Source organism: Argentina silus (assembly GCF_951799395.1).
Source record: "Argentina silus genome assembly, chromosome: 20".
Classification (NCBI taxonomy): Eukaryota; Metazoa; Chordata; class Actinopteri; order Argentiniformes; family Argentinidae; genus Argentina; species Argentina silus.
Genome location: NC_139674.1, coordinates 12,557,837 through 12,583,714, shown reverse-complemented (window position 1 = coordinate 12,583,714; position 25,878 = coordinate 12,557,837). Strand labels below are relative to the sequence as shown.

General features: G+C 46.4%; 1 protein-coding gene across 1 annotated transcript in view; it reads left to right on the top strand.

Moving 5' to 3' along the window:
* The window catches only part of LOC310820319 (uncharacterized protein), a gene marked incomplete at both ends in the record, with an annotated part of 62,103 nt that extends 37,202 nt beyond the window's left edge, over nucleotides 1–24,901 (top strand). The window contains one exon of the mRNA XM_083691901.1: nucleotides 24,843–24,901. Within this exon, the coding sequence (XP_083548027.1) occupies nucleotides 24,843–24,901 (59 nt within the window). The remainder of the gene's footprint in view (nucleotides 1–24,842) is intronic.
* Nucleotides 24,902–25,878: the final 977 nt, after the last annotated feature.

Below are 25,878 nucleotides of genomic sequence, written 5' to 3'. Positions count from 1 at the left end.
TGTTGGGCCTGGAGGAGATGGGGGGGTGGGGTGAGGTGAGGGAGCCAGAGCAGCTGTGTAGCTCTGCCCAACATCAATGGTCTAACCTGCATGCCTTTTACTCTACTGTTGATGGCAAATAAACACATCAAACATTTATAACTACAGTTGGTCAGCTATGTTGGAATGAAGAGGAGAGAGAGAGAGAGAGAGTAGAGTAGAGGAGAGGAGAGAGAGAGAGAGAGAGAGAGAGGGGAGAGGAGAGAGTGTGGGAGTGTGTGTCTGTGTGTGCGTGCGTGCGTGTGTGCATGTCTGTGCGTGCGTGAGAGTATTTTAGTTGTGATTTAGTGTCTATGTACAGTATGTGCTTGTGTGTGTGTGTGTTTGTGTGTGTGTGTGTGTGTTTGTGTGTGTGCATTGTTGATTGGTTGATTAATTGACTCATTCGTTTTCCCACTTAATGTGTAGAGTAGATATATTACTGTTGTGTTCTAAGCTTCAGTGAATGAAAGCAGCTTTATTTCATTTAATTCTGTCGTCAGCACCAACGCTTTTCTTCCTTTTTCCGAATCGCCGATTGGTCCATTATTTTTGCTGTAATTAATTTGTGTCTGTCATGGTTGCAATAAGAAAATGGATCTCAATTTCCCCTCTCCCACTGCCAGCACCTCGTGACGTTTTTTTGGTTATTAATGTAAAGTATTTCCAGACCTCTTTACATTGTGGATTTCCTTTGATCAAATTAGTGCCCACTCTTGGACCCAGACAGTTGAGTTCTAGCCTTTACAAACTAGGTCATGTAGCTCTGCGAGTGTGTGTGTGTGTGTGTGTGTGTGTGTGTGTGTGTGTGTGTGTGTGTGTGTGTGTGTGTGTGCTCTCTTGAAACTGTATTGATGTGAATTCAAGATTTAAAAAAAAAAAAAAAGCATAAACTCTCTCTCTCTCTCACACACACACACACACACACACACACACACACACACACACACACACACACACACACGCACACAGCTAGTTAGCTCCATTAGTCCACTGTTGCTTAGGGTGTTTATTGGATAACAGATGTACTCTTTATTACCACATCTCCTGAGGTGATCGCAGAGCAATGAGGAGGGCTTGCACTGGCACACACACACTCTCTCAAACACACTCACACAGACACACACACACACACATACTCTCTCAAACGCGCGCGCACACACACACCAGGGGCTTTTTCTCTGTTTCTCTGATTGTGGTGTTTTGGCATTGTATTAGGTAGTCTTTCTCTCCTTCTGCCTCATCCTCTCAGAGAGCCGAGCCAGCTCTTTGTTTCTAATGGATCCCTGTTGATCAATTACACACACTTCATTCCTCCCCTCGCCCCGACTTCTCAGCCCTTCACTCCCTCTTCTCTCTCTTCTTCCGTCTCTCCATCTCACCTCTTAATGAGTCTGTATACATCCCTGTGTGTGTCTCTCTCTCTCCATTGCTCTCTGATTAAAATGCCTCTCTCTCTTTCTCGCTCTTTGCTCTCTCACTTTCTTTTGTTTTTTTACTCTCTCTTTCTCTCTCCCTCTCTCTTTCCTTCCCTCTCCTCTCTCTCCCTCCCTCCCTCTCTCTTTCCTTCTCTCTCTCTCTCCCTCCCTCTCTCTTTCCTTCTCTCTCTCTCTCTCTCTGTCTTATCCAAGGTGAAGGGAATGGTGCAGCAATAAAGGTAGAAGGCCTGAGTGGCCTGCGTGCATGCGTGTGTATCAGTGTGTGTGTGTGTGCGTGTGTATCAGTGTGTGTGTGTGTCTCGTGTTGTTGCATCACTGGCTTATCCCCCTCAAGCAGATCCCGTAATGACTGTTTACACCATGTCATACCTACACTAATCGCCACCACCGCCCCTAAGCTGCTCACTGTGATAGATACCACTTTCACAGCTAAGGCTTGTGTGTGTGTGTGTGTGTGTGTGTGTGTGTGTGTGTGTGTGTGCGCGCGCGCCCAAGCGAGTGTGTTGTTTTGTCGGAGCAATCCTTCATCATAATTTGTCATCATAAAGTATTTCTTCCCTCTGTGCCTGAGGATAAGATAACTCATAACCAGCAGGTGAATATAAAGTGTTCTGTGAATAAAAACAAGTAAAAAAAAAAACAGTCACCATGTCATTCCTATTACTTCTCATTGCGTTGAAGAAGTAAACGATCCTCACTGCTTTAAGTGCAATTTTTTCGCATTAACTTGATTTCCTACAAGTACTGTTTTTTGTTTTGGTCGTCGTGGTTACAGTGGCCGGGCTGACGCTTGTGTTTTTCTATTCGCTGCCAAGCCTGCGCGGCCCAGAGTGCACTGCTCTCGGTCATGGGTGTGAAGTGTGTACATTTGTTCGGTGCTCCGACGCCGCTACAAGCTGAGCACACACACACACACACACACACACACACACACACACGCGCGCACACACACACACACACACACACACGTGCGCACACACACACGTGCGCACACACACACGCACACGCACACATACGCATTAATTGTTTTCTAGATCTGTGTTTCTACCTCAAGTAGCAATAAATCGGATGTGGAATATTTAATGGGACGTGTGTGACGCAACAGCAGAGCTACTTTGATGCAACGGTTACTCACCCTGGCTGTAGCCACTGTAGCCACTGTAGCTACTGCAGCCGCTAACTATGAAGTATGTCTCCGAATATAGACAAGCCATACACCTGCTGCTGAAGCTCTTTAAAACCTGTTTCTTGACATTTTTGTCTCCACTCCCCATTAAGACGAGACAGGCATACAAGGCTTCCATCCACAGAGGAAGGGAGGAGGGAGAGACGGAGGGAGGGAGGGAGGGAGGAAGGGAGGGATACAGCTCTCTCTGACTCACCTGTCCTTGTCACACAGGGTTTTATTTCAACAGCTTCATGTTTTATATCACTTCATGCATTCTCTCCAACTGGCCCCTGGGGGGGTACATCAAGTTACAGACATTTAAAATGCCCCCCACAAACACACACACACCCCACATCCACACACACCCCCCACATCCACACACATTCTCTCTCTCTCTAGCTCCCCATCCCCCTCCTCCTCCCCATCCTCCATCCCCCCCTCCTCCATCCCCCTCCTCTTCCCCCTCCTCTTCCCCCTCCTCCCCCCCATCCTCCTCCTCATCCTCCCCCTCCTCCTCTTCCTCCTCCTCCATCCTCCTCCTCCATCCCCCCCCCTCCTCCTCTTCCTCCATCATCCTCCATCCCCCTCCTCCTCCTCCCCCTCCATCCCCATCCCCCTCCTCCTCCATCCCCCCCCTCCCCCTCCATCCCCCCCCTCCCCCTCCTCCATCCCCCCCCTCCCCCTCCTCCTCCTCCCGAGTGGTGCAGAACCACTCCAGTTCTCCCCACCTCTATTTATAGCCTCCTCGTCTTCCCGCCTTTCTGAAGGAGAGCTTGTTTTGAAATGTGCAACGAAGATAAGAAGGAGGGGGTAGAAAAAAAAAAAAAAGAGAGGGATAGAGCATAAAAAAAAGTAGCCTGTGAGGAATTGGAGAGCCGTTTGAGAGAAAATAGCAGACGGCAGGCGTCACCATGGCCGCAGGCGGACGGAATGCAGCAGAGGAGGGAGAGAGTTCTGAGAGCGGGTACTTCTGACTGTAGCCCGTGTACGTTTTACATTCACATTCACATTTAAGTTATTTAGCAAACTCTTTAATCCAAGGCGACTGACAATAATCAGTACATTTGTCTAAAGTAAGTGAATCGACGATAGAACCGTTATCATAAGTCAAACCTACAATAACAGCAAGTGCCTTCGGCAGTCACAGTGCTAGAGAAAGGAAGAAAACAGTTTTTTTTTTAATTTATTCCAAGTTCTGATAATGTACAGTAGTCTAACACAGGATAACCTAGTCCAGTCTGGTCTAGGATAATCTAACAGGCCAACCAGTATAATCGACCACAGGCTAACCTAGGCAAGTACAGCATATTCTAACAAAGCCCAGCCTAGCACAGGATATCCCAAAGCCGCGTAGTCTAGTCCAGGTTAATCTAACATACCACATCCCAGCCTTGCCATGTTGAATGTCTTCCTGTCTAGCCCAGTTTAATCCATAACATCCTTAGCCTTACGTAGCCCAACTAAATTCTAACACAGTCTAATATATCTAATATATCACAGCTAAAACCTGTTTAGTCCAGTTCTGCCTAGATTCAGTGAGGCAAAGTCAACATGAAAACACAAAACAGAAAGAGAAAAAAAAGAAAAGAAAAAAAGCCAGTCCAGTACAGCAGGATACATTTCAGGTTACTCTTACTCAGCTTATTACTTATTAATAATTACTTATTCTTAATTAATATTATTATTATATTATTAATATAATTATTCTCATTACTTTGTTTACCCGCTGTAAACTGTGTCAAGGTCTCCTTTCATCATATGGGCTAATAACATATTCATGTGTGTACTAACCGTGTGTGTACAGTATGTGGGTGGGCTGTCACCAGCTGCTCAATATCAAACTTAGCCTCTCTTTAGCGGCCCAGAGGTCTGTACGCGAAACGTCGCTCCACACGGTTTTATATATAATATATATACGCCATTTGGCTGACGCTTTTATCCAAAGCGACTTCCATTGCAGTGAGTGCATACATTTCAGTATATATGGTCCCAGCGGGAATCAAACCCACAACCTAAGCGTTGTTAGAGCACCATGCTCTACCCACTGAGCCACAGAGGACCATTAATCTATAGTCTGTAGAAGCGTGTGAGGGGATGTTGGAGCGCTGGCCAGGGTGCTCTGCATCAGTGCCAACAGTGTTTATGCCAAGAGAGAGTGTTGAGTCAGTTCTGACACGTCCGGTCTTCGCTGTACAAACGCTTTACTCGAGTCCCTCTGTAAGACACACGCCGTGTCTTGTTCGTGATGCTAACGCTAAGCTAACCGACAACTGAAATGCGTGTCGTGTTCGTGATGCTAACGCTAAGCTAACCGACAACTGAAATGCGTGTCGTGTTCGTGATGCTAACGCTAAGCTAACCGACAACTGAAATGCGTGTCGTGTTCGTGATGCTAACGCTAAGCTAACCGACAACTGAAATGCGTGTTCTGGTTATGACAACTAAGATGTATTCGTTTGAGAACGTGGTAGGACTTTTTTTTTTTGTTGAAAACATGAGAGTTGATAGCATAGATTGAGTGCCTCAAATAGAGTTGATTCTCAGTCAATAATGCCATCATTGTGGCTCCCCGATCGAATGACAGACAATGCATTTTTATGACACAGGTAGAATGGAAATTAATTCCATTCCAATCAACAAACGCACTATAGAGTTACTCCTAAATCCTATCAATAAGAAGTGGTCTTTTATGAACACATTTTCCCTTTCGCTGGAGAAATAACCAGGGTTATTAATGCACTGTTGTACAACCTGCAAAATGCATTTAAGGGAGAGACAAAAGGGTAATTCTCAGTATCTCAGCATCTGTCTTCAAATGAGGTTTTTGATTGGTTTCTGTGGCTGTGTCAGAAAGACAAGGAGGCGGGTTGTGGGAGCGGCAGGGACAGCGGGAGAGGGAGACTCTCTCCACCTCCCTGCCAGCCCATAAGGAGAGGTTTGTCCACAAATTAATGTGCTTCAAGGCCGCCATCAAAACAGCCGCAGAGCAGCAACAGTGGGTGGGTTGACCAAATTAACTTTCTGCGTGTGTGTGTGAGTGTGTGAGTGTGTGTCTGTGTATGTGTGTATGTTTGCATGCACTGTGTGGAGAGCATGGCTGCTAATTGTGCCTGTCTAGAGCATGTGTATATGTGTGTGTGTGTGTGTGTGTGTGTGTGTGTGTCAGTCAGGCCCACTCTGAGGACCTGCCTTATTTTCCTTATAAGTGAATCCAATTAAACAGACCTGGAGTTTGGAGGGAATGGCCGCCCGGGCCTGGCCCGTCGGCACGGCAACCGAGAGTTTAATCACGTACTGTACCGGCTCGCTGAACGCCCTCGGGGGGGTGGGGGGTGGGGTCGATTGCTGCTTCTCTTTTATTCCGGGGGTATTCACAAATGAGTCTCAATTGCTTCTCCACCGATGTGATAGCACATTAATACAGATACGTACGGACCTGAGGCCGGTATCTTTTTATATCACGGCTGCTACACTGTGTCTGTGTGTGTGTGTGTGTGTGTGTGTGTGTGTGTGTGTGTATCCGTCCATATGCTACAGTATGAGTCAGCGGAATTCGATGTGAGAGTTTTCAGAGCAGCTTTATGTCTGTGAGATATAATATCAGGGGTTTCTTCTTGTCTGCTGTATGTCTGTCTGTCCTATGGATTATATATATATACGGTGTCCTGCATAAGTAATGGGACAGTGAAGCATGTTTTGTTCTTTTGGCTCTACACTCCAAAAGCTTGGATTTGAAATCAAGCACTTACTATGAAGTAACTTTTATTTAACTTTTATTTGATGGTATTTGCGGTACATATTGGTTTCACCATTCAGAAATTCGATGTATTGTTGTACGTCGCTTTGGATAAAGGCGTCTGCTAAATGCCATAAATGTTAATGTAAAATCCTCAAAAAGGACTTCACTGACAGTTTGCTCAAAAGTACCTAAAAAGCCTGCAGATATCTCGAAAAATGTCTTGTGGACAGATAAGATGAATATGATGGACCAAGTGGAAAGTTTGGATTAAAAAAGGAGCTGCCCATGATTTACAGAAAACCACCTCATCTGTGAAATTCATACTTTTCATTTCCTGATGATAAGATTTTAGGCAAAAATACCTCAAAACAAACTGAAGATGGCTGCGGTACAGGCCTGGCAGAGCATCATCAGAGAAGACACCCAGCCTCTGGTGGGGTCAGTGGGCCGCAGACTTCAGGCAGCTATTGCATGCAAAGGATTGTCCACCATATACTCAAGACTGCATACTTCCTTTGGACATTTGATACATCTGTCCCAGCACTTTTGGGTACCCTGAAACAGGGGGAATATGCATAAAAAGTGTTAACTTCCTCATACTTGTTTGATTTCAAATCCAAACTTTTGCAGTGCAGAGCCCAACGAAGAAAACATTCTCTAATATTCATACATGTTATTAATATGTTATTAATATGCGTAGCAGCTCATTCCTACCCCCTGGAGCTATAAAAGGAGATCATGTCTACTGTGTCTATAACCCACCCATCAGATGAATGTTCATTGTCACTATTGAGGTCAGGGTGAAACCATGACTGTACTGTGTGTGTGTGTGTGTGTTTGTCTGTGTGGATGCTGGTGTCTGCTTCAGTTTGTCTATCTGTCTGTCTGCCTGTGTGTGTGTGTGTGTGTGTGTGTCACTGTTGAGTCCAATCAGGCTTTGTGTGTTCGAAGCCAAAAAACATCGATTTGGCATGTTGTGTCGTTGAGTGGCGTATACAAGTGCAATCTTCTCTACTCTGTCCCTGGCTACGTGAGTTACATCTGTTCTGCTGTTCTGCCTTTTTTCCTCCTTTCTTTCTCTCTCTCTCTCTCTCTCTCCCGTTCTGTACTCTCTTGTCATTTGGAAGGCTTTTGCTGTCTCCGTCTCATTCGCTGTTGTCGCCAAAGTGTTTTGTTCACTGTCCAAGGTCTTGATTGCGTTGAAGCATTTGTGTGTGTCTGTGCGTGTGTTTGTGTGTGTCCTCTCTGATGGCAGGCAGCTCTTTTTTACAGGCTGCTACACACACACACACACGCACGCGCACACACACACACACACACGCATTTCATCCAAACAGAATCACACCTCATTTCTCACTGAAAATAAAGTTCAGGTAGAGAGAAAACTGTGAACGCGTCACATCATAGAAGAGCTGTGAGTGAGTGGAAGTGGAACAAAGGAAAAGTTGGAGAGTCGAGGGGCCACCGCTATTTCCACCACAAAGGGAATGGCTGATGTGGGGCGTGTCAGAGAACAAGGAGAGTTAAGGGACATATCCATCCAGCCCAACGTGTCTGGCCTTATCATTCCCCAACTACTCATCATGATTATTATCTTCTTCATTCATCTCTATCTCTCTCTAACACACCCACACACACACCCACACACACACCCACATGTCGAGTTATCAGAAGAACACTGTTCTATCAGACCCACCTCTCCGCCTTGTAAAGCCTGCAGACTGAATTCTACATTCTTCTCTCTCCATCTCTCTCCTTATCTCTTTCCCCCCCCTCGCCTCCTCATCTCCCTCCCCTCCCTCTATCTCTCTCAACTCCACTCTCTAAAATTATCTCAAATGAAAGAGGATGCAATTTTAACCGTGGCTCATTTCCCCCCCCCCCAGAAACACAAATGCGGGCAGCTTCTTTCAAGCCTTTTTCTCCGTTGGGGCTGTACCCCTGTGTGTCTGTAGCAGCAGGTAGGTTTTGACAGTACTTTAGGTGGGGAAAACGGGGGGGGGGGGGGGGGAATCATCCCCTCTGGCGGGAGAGCTGAGGGTGGCCAAGAGGAGGCAGGGAGATGAGATGAGATTCAGGAAGAAGAAGACTTGGTCTGCTGGGACTGCTGACTGTGGAACAGGTGCTCCCGAAGGCTGTCAAAAAGGAAATAAGTTCTACTGTACCTCTTTGGTACCTCTGTCCTCCCTGCTTCCACCTACTTCTCTTCTGTCTCTCCACCTCTCTCCCCCTCCCCCCTCCTCTCTCATTCTGTTCCTTTCTCAATGGGTCCATAGGTCGTTTCCTAGCAACTTGTACAACCTCTGTACAGCCAATACTCAGGTTATTCCTCTGCCTATATTCTATCCATCCCTCCTTCCCCTTACTTTCTCTTGCTCCCTCCATCCCCTCACCCACATGTTTCACATGACAGGCCCTATCCACTGAGGTTGACTCAAAAATAATTGTGATGTTATGGAATACAAATAATCGTGATGTTTTTGCACTGCTAACTTTTAGCTCTGTCTGGAATACAGCTTTTTTTCTGGCTGTTGAGGAGACATGGAATCAATTATTACCTATCACGTACTGTTTACCTGTGCGAATCGCTCATCTGTTGCTATGAGACAAGCACACAGACACACACGCACAGACACAGAAACAGACATACACACACACACACACATACGCAGACATGCAAACGTACACACACACGCAAGAACACAGACACACAAGAACAGACACACAGACATACTAAAAATAACAAGTCCATGTTTTCTTTTACAACAGTAAAAGTACTAACACCTTCCCAGTGAGGTCTTGTTGACTCAAATCTGGTGAGATACAAAAGACACAGAAACCTTGAGAAAAGTGAAAAACACAAATTGAGCTTATTGATTCACACACCTCAAGCTCTGATGGATGCTGTGATTCTGCTGTGCCTCGGAGCCCAATGCTCTAATTAAATATAAACGTATGTTTTCCTTCACAAGCTGGGCAGGCTGAGATGAGGTGGGGTGGTGGTGGGCGGAGTGTGTGTGTGTGGGGAGGGGGGGGGCAGTCAATTAATACATCCGATATCCGATATAAATCTTGAGCTGACTGAAAAACAAGCAACAACTCTTTAATAGGGGTGAAGGATGCAGCTGATGTGTGTGTGTGTGTGTGTGTGTGAGTGAGTGAGAGGGGGGAGGAGGCTAGGTGGATGGGATAGTGTGTGTGTGTGTGTGTGTGTGTGTGTGTGAGAGAGAGAGTCGGTGTGTGTTGGTGAGTTCGGAAGGAGTGTGTAGGTGTACACTGAACAATTCCACATACCATGTCTACCTTTACTCTTTGTCCGACTTGTGTATTCTCTCTTTCTCCTCCCCTCTTTCACACCCACACACACACCTCATTTACATTTACATTCATGGCATTTAGGAGACGCCTTTATCCAAAGCGACTTACAACAAATCCATTTGTTTAAGTAATTGAATCATCTATCCATCAGTCATCATATGATAAAGTAATCAATGCTCAGACCAGGGGCCATTGGCAGTCACAATGCCAATTTTTTTTTTTTGGTCATCCCTCATAGTCAAGGATGACTTCAATCAGGCTTTGTGTGTTCGAAGGTGACTGAGATACGCACGTTCTTCCACAGTGGGGACATGTTCTAGATGGGGGGAGGGGGGGGGGGGGGGGGGGTGTCAACTTGTCACTCCACTTCCAAGCGGCTTCCTTACTTCTTCGCCTCATATCCTCTCCCATCTCCTCCTCTAAAGCCTCACTTCCTCTCTGAACCCCCCCAATAGGCTACTCTCCTCATTAATATGCACGGAGCCGAAAGGCACTCTGGAAGATGTTGCTGACGCAGTGGTTGTTTTAATTCTGATTCATCATTCCATTTCCTGACAGAGGTCAGATCTGCCTGCCGAATCTGTTCATGTGGGAGCTGTATTTCAGCAGCGCTGCTGGCACTGTCTGCATTCAGTAATCACAATACACGAGAGAGAGAGAGACAGAGAGTGAGAGGAAGAGAGAGGGGGAGGGAGAGGGAGGGAGAGAGAGAGAGGGAGAGAGAGAGAGACAGAGAGTGAGAGGAAGAGAGAGGGGGAGGGAGAGAGCGAGATAGAGAATGCTAGCCAGAAGCTCTGCGGCACCAAACTCGATGCTGAACAGAGCAGCAGTAAAAGTATGCTAACTCCTGAAGACACTGGCAGAAAGTCAGTTCATACCAGCCTCCTATACTGTATCTTGAGCTGACTGGAAAACAAGCAATAGCAACTCTTTATTAGGGGTGAGGGATGCAGCTGGTGGGTGTGTGTGCTGGTGCGTGTGAGAGAGAGAGAGGGGAGGAGGCTAGGTGGACGGGATGTGGGAGAGAAGGCTAGGGAGAGTGAGTGTGTGTGTGTGTATATGTGTGTGTGTGAGAGAGAGAGAGAGAGAGTCTGTGTGGTGTGTTTGTGAGTTCGGAAGGAGCGTGTCCATGTCAGTGTGTCTTTGTCCTGACGTGTGTGTATTTGGACAAAGACACAGAGCAAAGTAAAAGCCTGCTAACGACCGTCGGAAGACACCGGCAGGGAAGGCAAAGCGAGAGCGTCTCCTTCGCTAATGGTGTGTCTGTGTGTACCGGCAGGGTTTCCCAGTTTCTCAGCGGAAGAGAAACTGCGTATTCTGTGAAGACGACAACATTTTTGTTTGTTGTTGTTGTTGTCGTCGTCGATGTTGCGTAACCCTTCCGTGTTGTTTTCCTGGCAGCATGGGGAGAGAAGGCACAGTGGTGTGCTCATCGAATTAAAAGCTCCTGGCGGGGTCGGGCTAATGAGTTCCCTCCGAGCCTGTCCTCCGTGGCAGGAAACTGCCCGGGACATGGCACAGAGGGCGGGACTTCCTCCAGGGCGAACAGGTGGAAGGCTATAACGCAGGCCACAGGAAACTGGGCCGGGGGCCAGGAACATTGGAGGGCCCGCAGGGCTGCTGCAGAACCTGGGATTCCTTTATCTCTGTCTCTCTCCTTCTCTGTCTGTCTTTCTCTCTCCTTCTCTGTCTGTCTTTACCTCTCTCTCTCTCTGTCTGTCTGTCTGTCTCTCTCTCTGTGTGTTCTCTAACAGTACACAAACAGCAAGGCATCTCTGTTCATGAGAGGAAATAGAGAAATGATGAAGTGTTCAAATCAATGATAAAATGACATTGGTTTACAGGGGTATGACAAAAATATCCTTCCTCTAGCCCTGTGAGTATACACATCAGAAGTCATGCAATCAATAGGACAGAGTAGCCTCCCTTTAAAAGAACCCAGAAATACTGACGCACGATGATTCAAACTTTCTCACCAACAGAACATATTGTCTTTCTGTTCTGTCCTTGGTAGTCCAGCAGTACTTTAAGACTTGGTTTTACAGAGAGGTTCTGTACTGGACCCTCAAGGAGGTCAGTGAATTTCAAGTAATTTTTCCCCCCCCTGCGTGGACGAACGATTCCTGTTGTAAAGAGAGAGAGACAGAGAAAGCGAGAGCTTGATGGAGCCTCCAAACGATGGACCAGGCTTTCAGAACTGTGCGGTTAGTGTTCATGGACAAGGAAGGTGAACAAGTTTATGAGTAAAAAAAATAAAAAATAGAAACAATAATTGTCTTGTTAGCGGTGTCCTCGGCACAAGGTAACATTGTTTAGTTTGCTTCCTGTTTTCCTGTCCTGTTATGCAAATGAACAGTGTACTTCAGAAGTCACATCATTCAGAGTTGGGCTGTAAATGAATAATGGGGGATAATTGCACCACAACGTTGCCTGGTTTGAAGTGCATAGCCATTTTGTCAGTAATTTAATTTGTATGCTGGCAGCACTTCACTTAGTTCACACAGTCACCATTTGAATACTGTTTCATGCTGATTGAATGTGTGTGTGTGGGTGTGTGGATACATGTGTGTGTGTGCGCACACTTGCGCATGTGTGAGTGTGACCTTGCATATGTAACTAATCTTCCGTGTGTGTGCGGTGTGTGTGTGTGTGTGTGTGGTAATGGGCCGGGCCCGGCTGCCCCCACTCTGTGTTTGCTTGTTCTGTTTGCCTTGGGGGAGTGCTGGGGTGCTGCTCACACGCCGACATGTGCTGAACCGCCACGCAAATCAAACAGCGCCTGAAGACACGCTGTACTCACCCACCGCAGAGAGAGAGAGGTGGAGGAGGGAGGGAGGGGGAGGACAGAGAGAGAGGAGGAGGGAGAGATAGTGGGGGAGAGGAGGACGGAGGGAGGGGGAGAGAGGTAGTGGGGGAGAGAGAGAGGAGGAGGGAAGGAGAGAGAAAGAGAGAGGAGGGAGGGGGAGAGAAAGGTAGAGAGGAGGGAGGGGAGGGGGAGGGAGGTAGTGGGGAGAGAGAGGAGGAGGGAGGGAGGGAGAGAGAAAGAGGTAGAGAGAGAGACATTTACATTTATGGCATTTAGCAGACGCCTTTATCCAAAGCGACGTACAATACATTTGTTTAAGTAAGTGAATCATCTATCCAACAGTCATCATAAGACAAAGTAATCAATGCCCACACCACTGGCCATTGGCAGTTGTAATGCCAGTAGGCTAATTTTTAGTGGAGGGAGAGTGGTAGCTGGAGAGATAGACAAGACAGAAGAAAACTACATGCTGTATCTAGTCTAGTTCTAAATGTGAAAAAGGTCTTCACACATGTTTTATACTAACCATGTCTTCAAGCATGAATCTGTACTTTGGCATTTGGCAGGAGTGGTAACTCAGTGGTTGGGTTGGGAGCCGAATTTGAGTGTTGTTACTTCCTGGGGTTCGTTGAATCTCCACTGACCTTTCGTAACACATTCCTCTTAAAAGAGGATCCACATTATGAAACAGAACTATGCTATGCTAATGAGAGTCAGGCTAGCAAAGGGCAGAGCTGAGACACTTAAGGAAGTGCCCGGTACTCTTTAAAGCGTTGAAATTTGCAGCGTAAACTGTCGATTCCAAACACAAGGGACTTTTGAGACATGACTCCAAACAGTGTAATGCTGCTCTTGACATGAACAAACACTCTGGGCCTCTTTTTTCATGTGTTTTGCTAATTGTTGTTGCTTATGCTAATGTTTGCTAATGCTTTCCCCTGACAACCCTACGTTAAACACTCGAAACGTTAATGCCTAACACTGCCTAACCGCCACACAATGTATGTTTAGTGTTGACTACCACACGAGACACATTCGCAGCTGTTAATACGACCTGGGTCCTCAGATTTCACACGAATTTGATGTTCTGCTTTCGGCATGAATTAATACGAATTAAGCGTGAGATTCTGTTGCCTTGGTATCCATGTCATCCATATCAGTGGGCAGAGGACTCCAATTAGCATATGCAAAAAACAATCTCCACCTAAATATTTATAATACACACAATGAGAAATAATCCAGTGGGCGTTTGAATACAGTGTCGAGCGTTTCGATGATATGGGACGCCTTTTCAGACTGTTGACAAACTTTCCCTGAGTAATTCCAATTATTGTTCAAATCAAGCTACAACAAGATAAACATCATGCTGTAGAGTATTCTGAGTTGTGAGTTTTTTTTTTGTGTGTGCTGTGCTCAGCACTATTTCCCGAATCAAACTGGGGCCCAACAGTGTCTGTGATGAGCAATGCTCCCTGAATGAGCATGATCTGTGTTTGTTCACGTTAAGACTCTTACATCATGAGCTTTATCCCTACTTACGCACATACATGCATCTGAACATTGTCGCAATATGTCCTCTCCCTTCACAATGGCCCTAGCCTGAGGCGAGAGATGAAAATTAATATTCCGTTTCCCTGTGTACATCACCGTCTTAAAATGCCTGGGAAAACATCCTACGGGGGAAAGAGGAGTGATTTAGTTTGCATAATGTCAGAATGGCCGGGATGACTGTCATAGGAGCTGAGAGAAGAGAGATAACCTTGTCAGAGCTGTTTATGCTGTTTTACCCCGGGGGCCACCGCTGGAAACAGAAGCACCGTGGAATAAAGGCCAGTGGAAACAAGAGAGCCAACGGCACGGCGGCTAGCTGTTAGCGATGGGGAGGACAGATACAGCCTGCTCCATTAGCAGATTAGGAACACCCCCCCCCCGTTTGATAAGGCAACGTATTGACAGAGTTGTCGTGTTGTTAGACTGCTATCAGAGTTTCCAGTTTAAAACGAGATACAATCGTTCTCCACGCTTCCCGTTGTGTTTCCTCTGCACCTCAGTCGTCACTGCGTACACTTAAGTCAAACCAGGACGCCGCCACTCGACTTGTGTCACCTTTTTGAAACAGGTCTCGATAGCGACCGCCAAACAACAGCCGCTTGCGTTTTAGCAGCGAGAAATCTAGCGATGAGCACGTCGTGTCGTCTGAAAGTGGTTACATTCGGAACTGAAGTTCATTAACCTGTCAGCAAAAGTGAAACAACCGACTTGCTATCTTCACAAAACAACTTACGTTCATCTCCCCGGGGACAGGCGACGCACCGTCACCTCCGGTTCTATCTTAGGCACGGCGTACTAATATAGGCATGTCGTTGAACGCGACGTCTCTTCGCTCAGGCAACAGCAAAGAACGCGTCTAGAACACAAACATGCCGGAGGTGGAATTGTATCACCCGTAAAAATGATGATTGGCAATTAGCGCCGTCAGTTGAATGCTTTGCCTCTGCTCACGTCGGGGCGCTCCGCTGTGATATCCTAAGCCAGAGTTGACACCTTTACAAGCGTGTTACACTCATGACTCCGACGGAACGCCGGTAAATATTCCGGAACGCTCACTAAATATTCATGGCTTGAACGATGCTGTAAAACCACAGAGACGGGGCATTAGCCACACTCATGCTATGCTACGGCTAACACTCACACACCGACACCGACCGTGTGTTGTCGCACTGTGTAGAATGCCAGGCACACACCGGCGAACCAACCTTCGCAGATGGAAAAAGCAATCATTATAAAATGACAAATTCGAATTGCTTCTATTGAAGCAGTAAATATGCCTGCTGAGTGCTTCAGAATTAGAAATGTATGAAACCGCGCCTTCACTGTTGTTTATTTCATTATGGCAGAAAGCCATTAAAAAGCGGTGCAGGTGCTCCTATCAGCAGTGTGAGACGCCTTTCCCCCCACGCGCCGTCGTGCGGCGATCAGTCGTGTGGTGATCGGCCGTGTGGTGCAGAGTAAATGCAGCATTAGTGATGTAAAATAACACGGCACAAGCGTGGAGACGTGTGTAAAATTGGGCTAATCCCTGCTGCTGTGCTAGTTAATGGATTTGAAGGCAGCCGTGCTCCCCACAGGTGTAATTACAACTCATTAGTTTCAGATATCAATTATGTTTGACGCCGGGATAGAATGCGCACGCGCTCATTAACATGCACGAGCGCACGTGCACGCACACACACACAGAACCAAACATCAAAGGAGTTTCCGCATCACTTAGACAGCCAGTCTCCCCTTTGACAGTAGTCATTAAAACACACAATCTTGTGCTAATACCCTCTCCCTGTTCCCTAAAGGTGAGGGCGCTGCCAATCTCCAGCCTCAGCAACTCTAAACGGAAATCGCATTCAATCTCTATTTGTTACAAATCACTATGTGTTTAATCACATCTAATTCCAGAGAAAACGCCCAGCTGATCCCAGCAGAGAAGGCATTCTTTTTAACCACCATCGATACCGCCATCGACCTCCCCTTTGTTCTGCTCTCTCTTCCCGTCCACCTGTTGCCCGCTTCTCAGAGTCGTTGTCCTCTACAAGGACAAACTGCTGCTGTGGTGGTGGTTAGAACGTTTTTTGAACTTCATCAACAACAGTCACCCTTCCTGACTTGGCGAAGTACTGGAACTTAAAGGGACACTTAACCATTTTTTAACATCGTATTGTATTATCTTCAGCACCATAGCAGCGTCTACATGTGAAAACGTCAATTTTCCAACATTCTGTCGTCAAAAAGACACAACAAAAGGCAAGGAAATCACCCCCTATGATATTCTATTTCTATGATTTCCTATGTCTTTAAAAAAAATAAAAATGAATTCACTGATTTTCAAAACTACAGCCACAAACACAACTCCCACTGGCTAGGGGAAATTGATTGTTAGTCCATAGCGGGGTCATTTCCTTTGACTAGAGTATGTATAAATTCACAGTTTTCACATAGTGGTAGACACTGCTTTTGTGCTCGATACAATGAAGTGGGACGGTTAAAGATGGATTTTGGAAAGTATGGGTTGTGTGAGGCTGTGGAAAGGTCAAACGCTTGACACTCTGCGTCTCGGTCTCTGCACACATCATTTTCTCCCCTCGTACTTCAAAGTGCCACTTGATGAGGAGCATCAAGTATTCATGATACATAACAGCAGATGTCAGCATGAGGTAGAAGGAGACAGAGAGAAAGAGAGAGAGAAAGAGAGAGGAGGGGGGGAGAGAAAGGGGGATACAGAGACACATAAAAGCCAGAGATGGAGGGAGAGGAAGAAAGAAGGAGAGAGAGAGAGAGAGTGTATGTGTCCATGTTGTGGATGTTTAGAATGCATGGGCCTCTATCCATCACGTCCCACACAGCTGACACTTTGACGTGACTGTGCCCTTGGTGACGAGGGGAGAGAGGGATGAGTTGGCATGATTCAAGATTTAAGATTCTTTATTTGTCACGTGCATACAAGTATACAGTGAAATGCAAAAGTGACAGTGCCACAGAGTAGTGCAACAATACAATAAGTTTTAAAATAGAATAAAATAAAATGGAAGTACTAAAAAATATACAGTATAAACAATATGAACAGTATAAGCAATATAAACAGCAGATGGATGATTATGTGTGTGCATATGTGTTATGAGAGAGAGGGAGAGAGCAAATTAGTCTGAGGAGACCGAGATGGAGAGAGAGTGTAAACGAGGGGATAAAGAAAGGGAAGATAGTGACTGAGAGAGCGACAGAGAAAGAGAAGAGAAAGCGATAGTGTGAGAGAGAGAGAGAATTACTGTCCCAGAAGCACGGGGGATAATCCCTCTTAATCCTTAGAAACAAACAAAGCAAAATAAGATGTTTAAACGAGGGATCGACCCCTCTGCAGCGACCTCGCTGCTACCTTGGAGACAACAGCCTAGGGCATTATGGGTAGTAGATGTTACATCCTAACATGGTTGGCTCTGATTGACACATTCAGAAAACATTTTCAGAGACTGAGTGAAAAGAGAGAATCTGTACAGTACAAACTGCATCCAGCAGTCATTGCCGTGTGAGATGACAAAGTGAAAGCAAGCGTTGTAACACAGGAGGTCACTGGGTGGTGCTGGTTGTTGTGGCGACAATGATTGATGCTCTTTCTCTCTCTCTCTCTCTCTCTTTGTGTAATGCGATTCAAAAAAAATGATACACAACTCCTGGTGAAAATCCCAAAAGGCTGTCAGCGAGGAAAATAAAGAGCCCTTCGTGGGAACAAGGTGCCTTTAGAAATCACGGAGGAGTCACAAAGTGGAGAAAGCACTTCGGAGTGGTCTTTCACTCTGTGTTCCTGTTTGAAGGTGATAATGTGTCAGCGACGAGCCAGTCAATGTAACCCACTCTGAAAGGTCTGAAAAGGCTCGTCTGAGAGGGGAATGAAAATGATAACTCTGCAAAGCTATGAAAGGACTTGCGGCTCGTTATGATTAGGAGTACGGTCGGAGAGATCATGTTGAGTTGTTGTCACGTGACTGAAATTGTGATGACTGAATGACTTGAGTGCGAGTGATTATGGGGGACCGTCCAAGAGCAAAGATGTGTGTGTGTGTGTGTGTGTGTGTTTTTATGTGTGTGTGTGTGTGTGTGTGTGCGTTCGTGTCTGTCTGACTCTCTGTCTGCGTGCGGGCGTGTCAACCGGTAACAGTGATGACAGTTTACAAACTTTAATACCAAGATCACATCGTGTTGTTGAGGCTCTCTCTTTCCTCGGTCGACGAGCCTCATCTGCGCCTGTCTGATTAGCAGTCGTGATCGTCAGCATCCTGTCTCTTTAAATCTTCCATCTGGAAGCTCTCTTCTGGAAGCCTTTTTTCCCCCAAAGGCCCTGCTTCCCTCTCTCTGTCCCACATCAATGGAAATGTTTTCATCAATATGGAATGGTTTCTCTCTCTCTCTCTCTCTCTCGTCTCCCCTCTCTGTTTCTCAGTGCTGTCTGGTCTGTAGAGAGACACACAAGGAACGCAGTGTTTGCACCTCCCAGATACAAACTGACTGAAATTAATATTGACCGCGCCCCCCACCCCCTCTCCCCCGCCCATGCCCCCGCCGCTGCATAACTTCATTTCCCCTCCGCCTTTTATTCCAAACCTGCAGTATTGTTTCTGGTCTGATGATATCCCTCTCTAATAGACAGTAACCCAGTAAATAAAACCAATAAGGGAGGGGTGTGGGTGTGTGTGTGTGTGTTTGTGTGCGCGCAAACACACACGCACATGCTCACGCGCATGCACAGACACACACCCAGAGAGAAAGAGAGAGAAAGTGTGTGTGCCAGGGAGAGAGACTGCTGTATAAGCTTTGTGCTCGGTGATAAAACTCTCTGCTGATCCTCGTCCCATATTCTGCACCTCCAGCAGAACCATCGCCCGCCCGGGACGGCCGTTCCCTATTGATTGATTGATTGATCCGGCGATTGATTTTGATATCCGTTTCTTTATTGCTGAGTTTTACCTCAGTGCTGGGAGTGGGATTATGATGGGTGCGTATTTATAGTTTCGATTTGATGGATTGATTGGTGGGACTGGCTGGACGGAGTGAGTGATTGGTTAATGGATTGGTTGTGATGTGGCCTACTAGCTTGGTCTGCTGTGTGTCGGCGGGGGCAACAGCGATAGCAGACAGCTCCGGTGTTCCAGACTTTGTCAGAGTTAATTGTGATTCTCATGCTGTAGTGGAGATGGGCTTGACATCCACTGTCACACACACACACACACACACCTGCCGAGACCACACACACCCACTCACACACCTGCCGAGAACACACATTCACACACTCAAACACACACCTGCCGAGACCACACACACACACCTGCCGAGACCACACACACACACACACCTGTCAAGACACACTGGAAGTGAACATGCACGCACGCACACAATCACACACACACACACACCTGCCAGGGCACAAGGCCTGTAATGTCATATTGTGTGACAGACAAAACAGAACTACTGCCAGAGATCCACATGTGGGCTTATCTTAACAGTGCTAGTAACTCTCAGCTACAATGCACTGTCAAATATAGGCACCCATCCATCCATTCCTCCATATATTCATCCATCCATTCCTCCATATATTCGTCCGTCCATCCAGCCATCCACCCATAGATCCATCCATCCGTCCGTCCATCCACCCATAGATCCATCCATCCGTCCGTCCATCCATCCATATATTCATTATTTCAGTCAGTCAGTCAGTCAGTCAGTCAGTCAGTCATACAAGGCTAACTGTGCTATTTGTAAATGCACTGTATGTTTGTTGTTGTGTGTGTGTGTGTGTGTGTGTGTGTGTGTGGGGGGGGGGGTGATGTTAATGCAGTGTTACTGTACGTGGGTGTGATAGTGAAAGACAGTGAAGACCTGCTCTGACTCTGATACACACACACACACACACACACACGCACGCAAGCACGAGAGAGAGAATGGAAGGAAGTATAGGGAGAAAGGATAGATAGAGAGGGTAAAAACTGAGGGTACAGGGTAAAACAGGGTAAAGCACAGATGTCTGTTAACCACCATACTGATTCCCCTCTTAATACATTTGACAGGCAGGCAGATGGAGGCAGGCAGACAGGCAGGCAGACAGACAGGGAGACAGGGAGACACAGACAGGGAGACAGTATGGACAAGAGCAGACGGATGGAGAAGAAAGAGAGATGAGAAAACAGGAGGGAGGGAGGGAGGGAGGGATGGGAGGGAGGGACGGCTCAGTCCCAGAGGTCATTAGCGCCCTGGGGTCTATGATGACACTCTGTCAGTGATCCTGTTCCTTGTCATTTGTCACAGTATTTATCCCTCTCCTGCCCTGCAGTGTCACGCCCAGTCAAAGCCCCGGCCTAATTGACGTGATTGCTCCTCCCCGCGGCCATTTGTGTGGTAATAGATGACGTGGGTAATGGAGTTTGTTGGGATGGAGCAACAGATGGCGGCTAGGGACTACAGGCTGAGGGATGAGGCCGTTAGGGCTGCCACTTGCTTAGACGGATGAGGACGCAACACACACACACACACACAGACAGACACACACACACACACACATACGGACAGACACACACACACACACACACACACAGAGACAGACACACACACACACACAGACAGACAGACACACACAGAGACAGACAGGCACACACACACACACACACAAAGGTCGTTGGAGAAAAATACCACTTGGGAGTGTTAGAATGGTAGAATGAGTGCTAGAATAAACAACATGATGAAAAGAAAGTCATTACCACAGTCCTTTTGAAGCAAAGTGGGCATCAGAGGCCTGCAAGGTCTATAGGCTTTGTCAACAGAACTCAAGTGGCTTCAATCACGTCCTCTTTGAGTCCCGCAGCAAGGTGGTCTTACCTTGTATTACTGTGGCCTAAAGAACGGTCTGCTAACCTTGTCTTATTGTGGCCTGAAGAACAATTTGCTAACCTTGTCTTACTGTGGCCTGGAGAACAGTCTGCTAACCTTGTCTTACTGTGGCCTGGAGAACAGTCTGCTAACCTTGTCTTACTGTGGCCTGGAGAACAGTCTGCTAACCTTGTCTTACTGTGGCCTGGAGAACAGTCTGCTAACCTTGTCTTACTGTGGCCTGAAGGAACAGAGAGCATAGAGAGGATAAATATATTTATCATATATAAGATATATAATATAATATAAAATAATATCAATACAATGCACACTACAAAGCTAGACCAACTGAACTCAGCCATCCAGGACTACTTTTCCACACAGAGAGAAGGACGCAGGAACCACAATGACTTCCTGTGTTGTGTGAGGATTGCTGCTGTAGCCAGACTGGGGTTCTTTCTAGTGCGTCGACTTTGGCTGCCGACAAACAAATAACACCCTTCTCTCCTCTCTCTGAGTTGTGTCTTTCCCTGTCTGTCCATACGATAACAAAGAAGCCCTCAAATGGTGAACCTTGGGAAACGGAGGGGGGGGGATTGTGGGTTGATTAAAAAAACAAAAAGAAGAAAGACGTCCACCCCTGAAGGCCCAGAGCCCATATCTGCGGATGAACTTTCAGAATATTGTATTAAAAACTTTGGCCTTCAAACGGTATCGATCGAAAAACAAAACAAAACTAAAAAAAACTCATGGAAGGGGGAGTTCAGGCAGCAATATCCGCGCACCTGCGTGGATCAGCAGGGTTTTTTTTTTCCTTTCGCTTCCCGGCTGGGTGTCTTCTTAAATGTTTCGTTGTTTGCCTGGCATACAGGAAGTTGTTGTTAGTGATTGACTGACATCCAGATTGACATCTGGTGGTTATGGATTCTGTTTTTTTTTATGCTTTGTCAGCAATATCAGGTCACCCCCCCGCCCGTCCACCCCCGGCCCTCCTGTCCGACCGGGGTGGGTACACAGAGGTTTATTCTTCCAGGAAAATCAATTTGACAAGTACTGTATGGGAGTTTGGAAGCATTGTTAGGCTATTGCGTTTCACCTTGACCGTGCGTGACTGCTGTATGTTCTGTATTACTTAAAAACAATAGCGTTGCTTGTATCCTACGGCAACATCCCAATTTCAAGGTGAGAGCCTCATCAAAGATAAGACAGCAAGGATTAGTAATGCAATACAATCCCGCAGGCTGGATGTTACAGGATTAAAACTCCAACATCGTAGCAGATGCTGCTGGAACAAATTACCCGATACAATATTATCTTTTTCTTCTTTTTTTTTTTCTTCCTCCTTTCCTGTTTTTATTTTTTTTAATTATTTTTTTTAATGTTTTTAATTTAATTTGACGATACATTTAAACATGATAGGTTGTGCTGTGTTCACAACAGGCTAACTTCTGTAAACAAGATTACACAGTGTCTTGATGCAGCTCAGGGGAGGCTGGTGGGGGTAGAAATCGGAGGACGGTCTCATTGTTTATGCATGACCATTTATCATTCCATTCCCTGCATTACAATGAGCCCGTCCACCCATTTCTACCTCCACCAGCCTTCCCTGGTAGCAGAGAGAACAAGGAACCAAAATGGAGTTTGTTCTTTGAGCTCCCCTGGATCAGGAGATCTTCTACTTGCAGCTCTGAATGTTTAATCAGAGGGTTTGTTTCCGCTTCAATATCCGGTGGACAAACATCCGTTGTTCCGTGGTTTTGATCGGTTCATCATTAACTATTTAGTCATGAGATCAAAAATTAGAATAATGAGATAAAAGGTAAAAGATAAAAGTACTTCCATAGCAGCGGAAAAAAAACAGCGACGCAATAAAGAGCCGGCTCAGTCAAAGCCTCAAAAGCGAGAAGCACTTAAACTATTCTGTTTCATTCTGAATGAAACACCCTGATCCACATGAGAAGGAGAAAAAAGAGAAAAAATTAGTAGAGGAAAAAGAGGAAGAATATCAGAGCCAAGGAGGGATTACTGTATCCCAGCCATGGGAAGACGAACCCAGCAGACAACCTTGTTCTGCTTGTTGTAAAGTTCACTTACAACACTGTGAGTGTGTGTGTGTGTGTGTGTGCGTTTGTGTGTGCGAGAGTGCGCGTTTGTGCATTTGTGCGCGTGCGTATGTGTGTGTGTGTGTGTGTGTGTGCGTGTGTGTGTGTGTGTGTGTGTGTGTGTGTGTGTGTCTGTGGTGAAGGCTTGTTTATGGGTTCTTGTAGCTGCTACCGTCAGACCCTCCACAGTTAGAGGTTATCTGGAGGTTCTCCCTGAGTTGGGTTTGTACCAACCACATCTTTCTTCCCTCTTTTTGAAGGTTCTAGATTCCGTGCTCGGAATTTCAATGATGGTTCAATGGTTTGAATTTTCTCTCTTTTTTTCTTCTTTTTTTTCTTTTCTCCAGTACAGCAGGGATGGGCTGTGAGTCGTGTTGCAGCCTGTCACACGGGGATGTGACGATGGCTTCATATGAGATTGTCAGGTTCACCTAGATTAGAATATGGAACGTATATCCGGCTCGTGAAATGGCGGTCATGCTGCGTTCAGGTAATGTGTGAGATGACACGGTATTATTACACAGTATTCCCATTACTGCTACTGTGTGTGTGTGTGTGCGTGTGTGCGTGCGTGTGTGTGTGTGTGTGTGCGTGTGTGTGTGTATGTATGTGTGTATGTTTTTGTATGTGTATGTATTTGTGTGTATGTGTGCCCGTGCGTGTGTATGTGTGTGTCTGTGTGCGTGTGCATGCATGTGCGTGTGTATGTGTGTGTGCGTGCATGCATGTGTGTGTGTGTGTATGTTTTTGTGTGTGTATGTTTGTGTGCATGTGCATGCTTGTGCGTGTGTATTCGTGTGCATGTGTGTACAGTATGTGTGTGCGTTTGTGTGTGTGTAGATACTACAGAGTGCTGTCCCCTGACTGGTGACACACATCAGTGGAGGCATGGCGGGGACATGCTTGTTTCATGAATGATAGATGAGGTGGAACAGATGTCATCCAGACGGGGACAAGAGTCTGGGTGGGTGACCTTGTCATGCCCAGACTGATGCCACCATCACTGACACTGTCACTATGACAACACAGACAGACATCAGACACACGGCCATGCTGTTCATCACAACTGTACCCCCCAATTCTATTCTATTCCATCCAACCGGATGTGTCCTTCAGTGCTCCGCCCCGGTGTGTGTCTGTCAGACTCCCTCCTGGCTTACCTTGGCAACATTCATCTGACAAGATGGATGGAATGAGAGAGAGAGAGAGAGAGAGAGAGAGAGAAAGAAAGAGAGAAAGAAAGAAAGAAAGAGAGGTTGTGGTTTATCATTATCAGTTTACATCCATGAAGTTATTTGCCATAACACAAACACACAAAAGATGCAGGGAGAGAAAGAGAGAGAGAAGAAAGAGAGAGAGAGAGAGAGGATGTGGAAGGAGAGCATTAGTCTGAGGAGACTGAGATGGAGAGAGAGAGTGTGAAAGGGGGGAATAAAGAAAGGAGAGAGAGAGAGAGAGAACACAAGCACAGAGATGGAAGTGCTTTCGGGAGAAGAGGAGGCCTACACAGACAATAATACCATATTTAATCCTCGGCCTCCTGCAACACCCCTCCTTCACCGTTCCCTCTCTTCTTTCGACTCCAGCGGAGTGATTATCCTTCGATCCTCATTCTCTCAAAGCCTCCAATTCACGACCCAAGGCTCAACATTAGAGACAGTCATTTCAAAACCGCCACGAAAGGTGCAAGCTACAAAGGTGACGGTTGTCGTCGATTCCCACCCTGAAACGTCCGACGAAGATAATTCATGCCTTTTTCCCCAGTATCCTTACACACCGGAGCGTGGTCCAAAAGCAAGGTCCACTTTTAATGGGTTTAAGATCAACCCGCCTCTTGGCCTCTGATCTCCAGGCTCAGAGGCCACGCTGAACCCACCCATGTTCTTCCCAGGAGCCGGATACCGTAGATAGATCTGTTCCATTAAAGCCACTGCCCACGCGGCGGAGCACACCTTACTAAATCATTTGTCGACAGACAACCTTTATTCCTCACACACTCCTTTACTGTACTGTACACTCCCCCTATGCCCCCCCTCACCCCCCCCCCCCCCATCCCCCCGTTTTGCGACGGAGCCTATGCGTCAAAAGTGTTGTTGTGCTGGTAGAATTCAAATATATTGGGTTCTGATCCAGGCAGCTGTTTTCCGAGAAACAGAACCACCAACACGGGAGAAGAAGAAACCAAGGGGGCATTGAAAGACAGAAAGAAAGTAAGTCATAGCGAAGGGCAGTTTTTACAGCCGTGAAATCCCAGAGTCGAGCTTTTTAAAAGGATCTCTGATCATAATGAGAACTGAGCAGACTCCTCTCTCATGTCCGCTGTGTTGTGTTCTTACATTATTGATGTAATAACTACACCATCATAACATAATTATAACAGCAGTCCTTTGATTGCTGTTTGATGACCTTTTTCATACAGCATCCTTCATATACTCTGTCTTAGTTCTTTGCAAACTTCACTGAAGTAAAGTTGCAGAACAAATCTCAGCCCTTTTCCCCTTCCCTCCTCCCTCCTCCCTCCCTCTCTCTCTCTCTCTCCCTCCCTCTCAGTCGATGATAGACAGCTATTATTATGATTTCATTGCAGCAGGGCTTTACTCTTAGTTTTGTCAGTGCCGCAGTCTGTCTGTCTCTCTCTCTCTCTCTCTCTCTATCTCTCTCTTTCTCTCTCTCTCTCTCCATATCTCTCCCCTCCTAGCCCTCCAGAGACTCATCCTTACCCCAAACATCTCATCTCTCTGGCATTGAACCACGGCCAAGATGTTTCCCTCTTCCTCTGGCACACCGGAGCACTTCTCTCAGTAGTGAGGAACTACTTCAGGCAAATGTCTTTCATTAAAAGGCCATTGAAACGACACACTATTTTTCTCAGAGGGACACATCCTCTT